We start from the raw sequence: 11,968 nt of genomic DNA on the forward strand, positions 1-11,968 counted from the left end.
GGGGGAAAGAGAGAGGGACAGACAACTTACCGATGTTAAGCTTACACTGTAATGGCCTGCTGGAGAATGTTTTCCTTGCTTTAAAAACGGGTTCAAGTATTTTTTACTCTTTTCCTCAACCCTGTAATCAAAAGCACCCCAAATGCACTGTATTAACTTGGGTAACATAATGAACATAAAAATAATGATGAACTCGAGACATGCAAAAAAAYCCTGTCATAAAATACTAAGAGAGAGGAGGCCCACAAGTAGAATATCTTCCATAGGCCYGGTTAACAGAGAAGGTCAAGTCTCAAAGGATGGGCCACTACCAGAGCAGCCAGAAAACTGTTACCATCCAGGAGTGCTCTGCCAAACACAAACACAAACACAGAGAGCCTTTGGCTGCATGGATACTCAGAGCTGCTTGAGGTGAAGCTGGGCTTTTTAACCCATGTACAACCCTGCACCCAAAAGCTGCTCCTAGCCACACCCTGTCCCAAACCCACATCATCACCCTGCATCTCTCTCAGCACATCACAATTCTCTGGCAACAGGAAAGATGGACACATGCTCTTCTAGCTCAGCTCCCATACCTGTAGTTATGGTTCCCAGGCACGGGCCCCATCCCAGCATTCATCCTCATACTGGCTGTAGTGGCAGAAAGGTTCTGGATGATGGGAGGAATGACTATGCCTGCGTTCTTGGCATAGTCCAAGCTGCTGCTAGAATCTTTCAGGCTGGTTTGAGGGCCTATTTTAAATGGGTTGATTGCACTGCCATAGAGGGAGCTCAGGTTAGAGGATCGCTCTGCCTTCTCTGCATCTGCTTTAGGACACTTCACCTTGAATAGCTTTGCGTCTCTGCTCTTTGGGTCAATGTTGAAATCCTGTTTGGAAAAACAAGCATCGTGTTTTTCTTACAGTAATGTTTAAAAAGTAGCTTACAGCAGTACATGCAGGAAGAGGGGAGAAATAACAAACAAACAAAGCAAGAGCCTAAATCTGCACGATTCTGCAAGGATCTGATGGAGATGGAAGTGTTTTAAGCAAAAGCTGTTTTCCATTAAAYAGCACGAGACTTGTCAGGGTTCTGGCACCTTCTGGAAATAAGTCACCTTACAATGGGGTAAGGAGGTGATGGAAGAACAGCCATATCCTGTGTCACTTCCAAAGAAACGAAATGAGAACTGAGCCATGTCACCTCAAGGTCACTCTGAAGCCTCTAAATATAGATGATTCAAAGAAATACATGCAACTTTGGGGACGGGGCTTTATCATGTTTTGCTCATTCAGCTGACTTGCACTTTCTAATTGATTCTCCTTCCAGCTCAGTATTTGCTAGTAACCGCATCACAATGTATTCTACTGGCAAGGGACTGGCCAAATAGCCACCTGCAGATTGTCAAGCCAAACACGAGAGCAACTTGTAGCAGCCACAGTCAGGATCAAAGGCACAGAATTTCTACACACAGCCTGCGTGCTGTATTGCACTGAGCATCAGAGCTGTGGGGGCACAGGCCTAACATACTGCCTTGAACTGAACAGCAAGGCCTTCAGCACCATTCAGACTCAGACGCCTACAAAAGTCAGCTTCTCTGGCACATCATACTCATCTTAGTCTTTTTTAAATAATAAAATGTAAAATTTTGCATATACTTTTGTTATGCAGTTTAACTGCAGCACACACTTACACAGTGATTTTAAGAAACAAGAAAAAGTACAATTACAGAAAAGAAAGATTGGCTAACCTGGATAGCAAGCATTTTTCTTTCTTCTCCGGAACAATCATCTTTGTCCTTTTTGCTGATTTTTGATTTTTTTTGCAATTGATTGTCTCTGGCATCTTTCTGAATCTTTAATTTAAGCTCCTGAGCAAATCTATACTCCATATTATGAAAAAAGAAAATTTAATGGTTTCCATTAATCAAAAAAAATCAGTTGGTGTTCAGCCCAAGCTGTTACAGCTTTTGAAGTAATCAAACAAACTATGCCATTTTAAGTAAAGAAAACCCAACCAAATGGAACATATCCATTAAAAACCTTACAAGCACACACATTTCACATCACAGCAATAAAGGTGGTTATACTCAAATCTGGTGTATATGTRGACACTGAATACAGCCTAAGATTTTATTATCCAGTATGCTGTGACACTGGGCACACACTGATGAATTCATGTCATGACCAGGTAATGTGGTAAATATGTCACTGCAAYGTGTTCCCTTTCTACTGTTCTCCCATTTCCAGCTAGGCTAAAACTAAACAAAACCAAGACATTCAGCAACTATCAGCCCTGCAAACCCAGCATGGCTTCAAGCCCAATTGCTTAATTTCCTTCTCATATCAGCCTGTTTTGAGCAAGAAACAAACTGTTTTACCTTTCAGCAAATCCATCCTTGTTAAAGAAATCACACTGCAAGAGTTCAACACAGGATGGTCTCTTGCCTGGATCAATCTGCAAACACTTCTGGCAAATACATCGGAAATAAAACAAAGGTTTTAGTATTTCCAAATGAAGTTGAGAAATAAGCTGCAGAACTCCCACTTCTAGGGCCTGTTACACTGAGATGAGACATGACGATTGACCTCCAATGAGAAAGTTTAGTATTTGCTGGTTGCATCCATTTTAATCACTAATGCTTACTAAGACTCCTTCCATAGGGAATATCTGTCACACAAAGAACACTACTCTCAGTAAACCTCCCTTATTTTCTATTACATTTGCTGCGCTAAGGCTTTATAAATCTGTTTAGATCTTTAGGCACCTCAAATACCACCAAGTGGCTTTGGTTTATTTTAGTTGCCCAACAGGTTTGTGCTCTAGAATAGCATGCAAAAGCACAAAAACATTTGCTGGAAGGATTCTTCAGAATCCATTATGAAGCTGTAGGCTTCCCAGCTCCCACATAGACACACAGATGCAAAAAGCAAGGTCAAGACATGTTCAGACCTAACCCCATGCAGACCTATCTGCTTGCAGTGCTTCCATGAGTAGGTGGAGAGAGGGTTAGCAGAAGACATTGCATGAACACAGCTATGCTAGCCAGGGAAAAGCAAGCGGCTGTGTATCATCTCCGCAGTGTAAAGTTACATAGCAGAAGAGGGGTGAAGCTTTTGACAGATCATTCACAGGTCAACTGATAGAGAGGTGTATGGGAGAAGCTTTGGATACRCAAACCCTTCTTCACCTTTCAAATCTCCTGGACAGGACCCTGAAAATTTAATCAGTGGGGCATTGTATGCTATAAGTTGTCCTCAGCAGGCTTGCAGAACCTCTTTTGGCTCTGGAGATGACTGGCTAGTCTCCCGCAGCACCTAGGATGGTGGCGGTCCCATCTTTGCAGTTCTCCAACTGCCAGCCCAAGCAGTTGCTCATTGCACAGACACTTGAGAAAGCCAGTTTAAGTGCCAACCCTTTCTGAAAACTGCAGTCATGTCCCCAAGAAAAGAAACAAGTAAACAGAGAAATGTTCATACTAAACTATACGCAGAACCTCTCCAAAAAGTCAGGGAATTTCCAAAAGGATCAGCCAAATACCTTTGCTAGATCTAGCACTGCAGCAGAAAGCTTGGGATATCGTCTGTCCAGAGGTTCGATGTCCTTCACTTCAGGCAACCTCACACCAGCAAAGAGGGGATTTTTATAGAACAGCTCTTTGTGTCTTGGAATTAAATTGCCTGGAATCACAATAACAAAGCAACCACATGTAAGAAATGTATAACAGCCTGCTGAATATTCAAGAGGCTGACATACTGAGCCAGCATTGGAGTAAGGACTATGTTYTGGGTCTTCATCCTTCCACACGTACACTCTGAATTGATGCTGTACTTGTAAGTTCCTGGTTCTCCCTTTGTAAAAGGCACTAAGGAGTCACACTCTCAGAAACCGTTCAGCACACACCGTGGCCTTTCTCCCCACACTCTCCTCCCCCAAACAAGACTTATTTGACCCCTTAATTCATGGCCAGGCACTTGGAGCCTGACAGGGTGTTCTCACCCAGACACTTGGTGATATGATAGAGCTGGTCAATGTCAGAGTCTCCAGGGAACAGGGGCTCTCCTGTAAGCATTTCTGTTACCAGACAGCCGATAGCCCATACGTCCACAGCCCTGGAAGAAAAACATCYCAGCTCAGCACAGCTTCAAGCTAAGCCAGACCAGTGCCAGCAAGTCTGCAGCAGGTTACGAGTCCCAGCAGCAGCTTGAGCCTCACAAACTGCAAGACAGCTCCTTTCCAAGTTTACCAGTGCTCAGGTACATGACAAGGATCCAGCTTTTGAAGTAGGCAGACACTGGCAGAAACCTGACAAATATAAAATCAGGTTCCAAAAACCAGTGCTTTAAGAACTCTAATACAGCTTAACACATTAGTAGGATCTTGCCCTTTAGAGAGCATAAAGGTAAGCAGCTCTTCTTTCTGCAGGAATTTTCTCTTTGGGTACACTTACTGAAAATGAACTTTAGGTAACACAGGGACATATATAAACCTGCACAGTTGTATAAACAGAACTGTGAATGGCACAGTGAGTTCTGACCYGGTTTTGTGGCACTGGGACTCCCAGTAAGAAAAATCCCATTCATCCCACCTCCCCTCTCCTGAAGTGTCTGTCTAGGATTCAGAAGGGCTTTTCTGCCTTCCTACCAGGACTGTGATGCACAGGAGAGAAGTCTATCATAGCCTTCTCCAATACTAATTAGCGTTAGCATCCAGACAACTGCTATAGACAACAGGAATGGCTCAATGGTCTCTGGCTCTCCTCTTTTTGAGCTGGAAAAGCCTAGCTCTGGCAGTAATTAACTCCAGGGTGGCAGAAGGAAGAGAAAGACTAAAACTTTGCAAGCAGCAATGCATGGAATGCAGAACAGCATCCCTTTAACTTGTTTGTCAAGTAAGAGTCCCCTGCCTTCCTGAAAAGCTCCCTCCCACCCCAAACCCCATAACTCTTCTGCAGCCTCGCCTGCCAGTCTCTTACTTGCCATACTTGATATCTCCCACCAGCAGCTCTGGAGCTCTGTACCATCGGGTTGCCACATAGTCCGTATAAGCTTCCCCAGAAGCTTCTAAGGTGCGGGCAAATCCGAAGTCACATAGTTTTACAACTCCGGACTGGGAGACTAAAATATTCTCTGGCTTAATGTCCCGATGTATTATCTGCACAGAGAAAAGCAAGTTAGGAGGAATAATTCACTATTTCTACAGGGTAAACCAACTGGCTCACCAAAAATAGTAGTTTTCTCACATACAGGTAGAAATTACACTTTTGCAGGCATGGGAAACACATAGAGTCTGTAAAATACAGCTGTGTACACACAGACAGTGAACAAGTGCAGACCCAAGAGCATGCGTGAACACAAAACCTCCAGTTTTTGCACACAGAAGTGTTTACTTTGTGTGTCTCCCTGCATATTTTCTGCATGTACATCTACCATAGGTATTTTACTGATACAGTTTATTATGCTTGAAAAATCTGGCTTTTACCACAGGTTTAAAAGCTATATAGATATTATATAGAAATAATATATTATTTGCAATTTATATATATACACACATACAAGTATATGTACTAGACACACAAATATATATTATTTGTAATGGTGTATGTCAGCTGCAAGGTTCATGCTGAGCTCTCTCAAGGCCATGGACATATCCTGCAGTTAAATATGAAGAGTATTTAAAGAACTCATACCACAGCAACAGTTTCCCAAATATAAAAAGAAAAATATATATATTTACAAAATTATGATTAAATTGGCAARCTTGTGTTAGAAATAAGTAGCGGACAACAAAAACCTAACAATGCTGAAGAGAAAAAGCAAGCATGCATGCTTACATAGACATTGTGACAAGCAAAATTTTGGAAGAGAAAATCTCTCACTGCAAGATAAAGGTGAACCTCCAATGAGGTGACACCAATTTCTGATCTGCATGGATTTCTGGACCCTCCCTTGAAAGCACGCTCACAAATCAGTCAGGGACAAACTACTGGATTATCTGACCCTATGCTCTGACATTTTATGTGAAATACAGTCAGGCCTTCTGCCCTACTTCCACATTCCTTTTCAGCCAAAGCTTGCTTTTGCTAAGTTTTAATAAATATCACCAATACACATCTCTGTGTCTATTCACTCAAGGTTTTCATAACAACTGACTTAAATCATCACGCACACTTACATTGTGACTGTGACAAAATGCTATTCCTCTTATAATCTGAAATAAGTATTTCCGAACCCTGCTGTAGTCTAGTCCATTTGGAAATGCCTCAAGGTCATCAAGCACTGTGTGATCCACAAATTCAAACACCAGATACCACCGTTTCTTCTTTTTACACACTTCCAGCAGGTTCACGAGATTCTCATGCCTGAGTTGCTGTTATAAAACAGGAAACATTTTGTGAGAGCATGACAGGATTTAACAGGATAAACTAAGAGGTGATATACTAAGACCAAACACTTCCAACTGCACCACAGCTGGTGCATTTCCCTGGACTGCTCTTCTTGACATGGCACCCCATTCATTTATACTTAAAATCAGCTCGCTGACTTTTTAGGTTAGCTTTTCTTTTGCCAAGGCATTCTGCTATAGCCTGGAGGATTACCACCACCCCAAATATGCAGGTAGCTATCTATTTGTGTAATCTAAAAATAAATAAAATACTGACTCAGGGCATTTCTTGTGGTCTTAACGGGGATGCTCAAAATGCTCCATTCTGTTCTAGGAAACATCTCGTGTTCTGCTCCTCACAATACTCTCTGCATGGAAGAGGTGTCACTGACTCATGCCCACATCTTGACAAAGCCTTAGAGTAAGCTTATGTTCCATACAAGAGAAATCATGAGGAAGCTGAAAATGACTACCCCCGGGGATACATGCAAGAAGGAGCAGCACCTAACTATCTCCCACAAAGAGCTGCCAGGGCAAAGAAGTAGCCAGAGGCCCCGACTTAACCAGAAGGGCAAAGCAGGACAGGCTGCACTGGAAAGTGCAGTACGCTGCCAAGCAAGTCTCTGGGCACTGTGAGAACTGAACAGTGCATTTAACCAGGACCACTGAGACTCCTGGCTACATCCATGGTTTCACTTACAAACAGCCCAAGCACCATTAAACACACCTTCTTCCCATGACACTGGGTTGTATCTGAGACTCAAGCCTCTGGAGGAAATAGGCTCATAAAGATGACCAAGCAGCTACGTGACTGGGCCTGGCCCCTCAGAGCAGAGCCCAAGCAGCACTGTCAGCTACACCTTCCAGAGGGCGCACCATTCAAAGCATCCAAAGGATGCTGAAGACACCTGCCACTGGTTTGTTTAAAAAAAAAAAAAAAAAAAAAAAAAAAAAAAAAAAAAAAAAAAAAAAAAAAAAAAACAACACCCCCCTCCACACACACACCTACCTCATTGCCTCTTTCCCAACACCCGAAAGCAGATTCATCTCTTCCCTCTCATGTTTCCAGGAAGTTTTAGTCTTCTCTTTCATTCCTTTCTCTAGGGCTTCTTTGCAAACAAGCTTGGATCCCCATTTAACACAAAACCAAAACAACTGCAATACCTCTGTTCTACCAAGCTGCCAGTTCAGCACAAATAGTTCATGTCCACATCTTCATTCRTCTAAGAAGCCTCTTGGAAGACTTTCCTTTGAAACTCCCACAACACCCAAAGCATTTCTGCAGGCCCTACCCACTTGCAAGCGTTTGCAAGAACTAACATGGGCCAGAACACAAGTACATTGAATGGATAAAAGGAAAGGTCAGTGTTCCTGCCCAAAAGACTCCCTTAACAATTCAACAGCCTCCATTAAACTGCAGCCAGGGCATTCAGAGTGAAAAGTGACAAGCCAAGGATTTAGAGAGTTCTTTTCTCCTTGTGCACAGGAATAAATTAGGAGGCTCTCAAGAAAAAGAGCAAGTGTGCCTTAAATGAAAATAAAGCAGCTGCATTTCCTGGTTAGTTTGTCATCACATTCTAACCCAACCAGATGACATCTCCAGCCTGTTACACATTTGTAACACTGGTTTATAACAGACAGCTTCAACAAAACAAACCTCACTAAGTTAGTTATTAGCTTGGAGCAGGGCAGGGAAATAGCACTGGAGGCTGCCCGAAGGCAGCACCATAACTTGGGGATGGAAGAAGACAATTTCAGAGCACAGCATGACCAAGGAAGATGCAGAAAGACCACAGAGCACAGGGACTCGGAGGGGAAAYGCTCTCCCATCCTGCAAGTTGCCCCAGCCACGCTGCAGTGCAGACCTGGCAGGCAGCAGAATCAAARACCCAGGCTTCTCACATRAGCAAGGYCTGAAAAACAAAGATTTTTAAAAAGATGACCAATCAGAAACRCAYAGCAGGGCACACAGGTTTTGTTAACTCAGTGGTCTCACTGCAGCCCTTGAATTCGCTGGCTTGTTACCTATTCATACCTCACAGCCCAGGGTCTCTGGGAAAGCTTTCAGCTGCACAGGAGGCAGACCTGTGCTCACCTAAAGGGGAGGGTCTCCAGGGACAGGAGGCTGCACACGCAGCAGAAACACAGCTCTGACATGCTGAGCTGCAGCTACCCAGGCTCTGCCTTCCCTGGCCAGCGTTACCATACATTCAAGGGTTTCCCAACACCAAGGCTTGGACTCAAGCCACCGCAAGAGCAGCTTCCATCTTGGCATCACCCACCACGGACACTTCTCCGCATTGCTGTCCCAAGCACTGGAGGTGACACAGGACACTGCCAGCTTCAGTAGGAGCAAACAGCAGCTGTGATGCTGAGAGTTGGCAAGCATTTCTGATCCAAGACAKCAATAAAACATAGGCTTGAGGGGAGCAACTTGATAACGAGAGAAGAGGGAGAGACAGCAGCTCCCAATCTGGGGCTCAGTAACAACCAGCTCCTCTGAGGCCCTTGGGGCTACAATCATGTCACAGGCAGAGGGGTGGCTGCGCTAGGCAGGACTGCTACAGAGGTTGTCTGCAGGCAGTTGGTAAAGATTCTGCCCTAACTCTTCAGATTGGGCTTCAGAATCAAAGTCAAGCAAGCTGGGACAACTCACTCCTCTTGTTCAGCTCTTTCGTCAAGCTCTTTTCTCAGGAAAAGTTTCTTCCCAGCCAAGAGACCCGAGAGATTTTGATGTCTCCAGCTAAGATTACATTTCTGCTCAAACTCCAGACCAGCAACAAGATATCAGGTTCTATTCACAGGGAGCAGGCAAGTGAGGAAACTACAAGAAGATTAAATCTCTAGACATTTAGTTTCACTGTGAGAGGCCACATTTATTGAGCTATAGATGGAAATGTCCCCCTTGCCAAGGTCCCATTTACCCAGGAACACAAGTTAATTGCCAACAAACCTTGCAGGTGCTACGTGCTTTGACTCAGTAACTAAACAAGGCTTGCCGGCAGGCCAGCTACAATCCACATTCCCATGGACTTGCTTTAACTCAGTTCAAGGCAACAACACTTTCCTCAGCTGGCTGCATCTCAAGCACCAGCAGGTACATTTCTGTTCAAACCTAAGTGGCCATAACTCTTGCAGGGATGGCAGAGGTCACTTTTTCCCCTTCACAGCACAGGGACTCAAGTCTGGCAGGCTCCTGAGGAGATGCTTGTTCAAGCCAAGTGGAGACAAGGGAGGCTGGCACATGCTCCCACCTCCAGAACACCCAGCATCAAAGGAAAAGTCTAGACGGTCACCAATTACCCTCAAACTTCCCTTTGTTTCTTCTCCAGGCACATCACCCACGTCCCAACACTTAAAACTACCCAGTGTGCCCACACACAGGGACACACACTCCTCTGCGCACAACGCCCGTGGAACAGGCCAAGGTTTCTAGCAGCTCTGCTAGGGGTAAGGCAACATGCTCCACACCAGCCCCTGGAGCACACAGGGAAGTAGCACAATGCCGCCATGGCTACTGCTGCTGCTAGAGGTTATGGTGGAGAACGTGAGGGCTGAAGGTGGTCAAAAAAGCAAGCAGAACAGTAGAGAGATGTCCTGGCTCACAAGCCCACACTGCATCCTTGTTTTCCTAGCCACAAAGACAGGCAGCAGAAAAACCTGGCAAGGAAGCAGATTAAGAGCTCACAAAGCTTCCACATAAAAAGCAAAGCCAAGAGGAGAAGCAGGAGGAAGAAGACATGAGAAAATACAGAACAGCACACCAAAAAAACCCTTTTTAACTGAAGCTCCTGGACATCTTCCCAGGCAGGTGATCTACAGACAAGAAAGAAAGTTACCTGTAATAAACCAAACCCCACAATGAGGCTACAGAGCTTCCCACCACAGGACACTGCTGAGGAGGAGCCCACACAGGCTGAAGTACAACTGCACATTTAGGAGAGTATAAAAAGCATCCACAGCTGATACCGGACGAGCCACACACTCAAACAGCAAGGGACACAACGCCAGCTGGCTTCAGCCTCCAGCCTCGGGGGCTAACCAGTGACTGAGAAGATTCAGGGAATTTGATACCTGCTCTCCTCCAGCCTCTTCGAGGCAGCACAAGGCTGCCAGGGAAGGGCCATAAAAAAAACCTTTCCTAGAAGCACATTTCCACAGCAGAKGAGACTAGCACCCTGCCTGACTAAGCCCCCTGTCCCCATCCAGGTTGCCATTCACCTGCACATATGACCAGCTCAGCATTTGTCTCTCCTACCTACAGGAACTCGCTTGCAGCCCAGTCACAGCAGTAAGGTCCTGCCCTTGGGTACTTCACACAAAGGGACATGCTCAGTTACCACCAAGAGTGAGCCCTTGGAGCTCACTTCCTTTTGGCTTTTCCCTGCTGATACAGGCTGCACACAGTCAGACTTCTAATCAAGCCAGGGCCAGCCAGGCACAGCCAGCAGAACACCTAGCCAAAGGGAAAAACAGYTCCGCAGGGACGCAGCCCAAAGGCCAAATGAATCCACTGTGGCACAGCTGCTTGTGGAAATACAAATGGCAGGCAATTCTCCTTTGTTTCATTTTTTTCTTTCTCATTTATACCATTTAAGCTGATGACAAGTGGCCAGAACTGACTGGGTTTTCCTTCCAGRAAGGCTTTCTCAACTCACCCAACGTCTGAAAGTTACACCTAGCCTTTAACTTCCCTGGGCAAACACCATTCCTTAAGGGACTCTGAAGGCAGCCTCAGGAAGCTATTTCTACCCAAGCTCCTAAACCCTTCTACTCTCCACAGGTAGAACAGACCTGTACCCACCAGCTTTGAACAATTCACAGGTTGACTGCAAGGCAAATTCAGACCACAGACATAAATTGAATATTCTGCTTCAGGAAGCTATTTGCCTTCAAGAAGGCACTTAAACACATCGCTAGGATTCAAAACATGCCCGTCAGAGGTGTCCTGAGCATGACTGAACCCGGACATGACCAAGTAGCAGGACGCAGCCGCTTTCCTTTACTAAGAGGGTCTGCACAGACCCACAGCCTCACTCACCTTCAGCAGCTTGATTTCCCGTAGGGCCATCTTTTTCACCATCGCATCATCCTCGCTTTCCAGGAACTTCTTGACTGCGACAATYTGCCCACTGTCTTTGTTTCTGCATTTGGTCACCACCCCGTAGCTGCCTTCCCCCACGAGACCAAGAGCCTGGTACTTCTCCATGGCTGGGGCTTTCCCTCTGCGGGAGACCAAGGAGCAGGGATTAGCACAGGCCGTAGCAGAGGAAAGASGCTCTGATCTCCCGGGGGCAGCTCGGCCCTCTGCCTGCCCGGGGCCTCATGCGTTGCCCACCACCTCCCCCCCTTCCCCCCCAAGCCGGTGCTGGAGGGCGGCGGGCCCGGCCGAGCACTACCCGTAACTGGGGGCAACGGCAGCCGCCGCCACCCCCGCTTCGCCGTAACGGCCGCCGCGCGCCCCGCAGCCGCTTCACGGGAACGCCCAACAGCCGCCACACGCCGCTCGCCCCTCAACCATAACGGCCGCCGCGCGCGTCACAATAACCCCACTGTAACGCTCACCAGCCTCCACGCGCGCGCTCCGCAGCTGCTTCGCGGTAAC

The 11,968-nt window shown here is 46.0% G+C and overlaps 1 protein-coding gene across 5 annotated transcripts in view; it reads right to left on the reverse strand.

The window, feature by feature from the left end:
* The window catches only part of CDKL2 (cyclin dependent kinase like 2), a 19,437-nt gene extending 7,469 nt beyond the window's left edge, over window positions 1-11,968 (reverse strand). Inside the window, exons 1-10 of one of the 5 annotated variants that reach the window (XM_026078333.1) lie at window positions 11,929-11,968; window positions 11,405-11,588; window positions 6,154-6,348; window positions 4,964-5,133; window positions 3,979-4,091; window positions 3,520-3,659; window positions 2,360-2,448; window positions 1,730-1,859; window positions 576-868; window positions 31-121 (exon numbers count right to left, since the gene is read on the reverse strand). In XM_026078333.1, coding sequence (XP_025934118.1) covers window positions 31-121; window positions 576-868; window positions 1,730-1,859; window positions 2,360-2,448; window positions 3,520-3,659; window positions 3,979-4,091; window positions 4,964-5,133; window positions 6,154-6,348; window positions 11,405-11,572 — 1,389 coding nt within the window. In that variant the 5' untranslated portion in view covers window positions 11,573-11,588; window positions 11,929-11,968. Of the gene's footprint in view, window positions 1-30; window positions 122-575; window positions 869-1,729; window positions 1,860-2,359; window positions 2,449-3,244; window positions 3,407-3,519; window positions 3,660-3,978; window positions 4,092-4,954; window positions 5,134-6,153; window positions 6,349-11,404; window positions 11,589-11,928 lie in introns of those variants that run through there. The other 4 variants (XM_026078331.1, XM_026078334.1, XM_026078335.1 and 1 more) reach the window with 4 other exon arrangements.

This window comes from Apteryx rowi, unplaced genomic scaffold (assembly GCF_003343035.1).
Source record: "Apteryx rowi isolate R43461 unplaced genomic scaffold, aptRow1 scaffold_478, whole genome shotgun sequence".
NCBI classification, from domain to species: domain Eukaryota; kingdom Metazoa; phylum Chordata; class Aves; order Apterygiformes; family Apterygidae; genus Apteryx; species Apteryx rowi.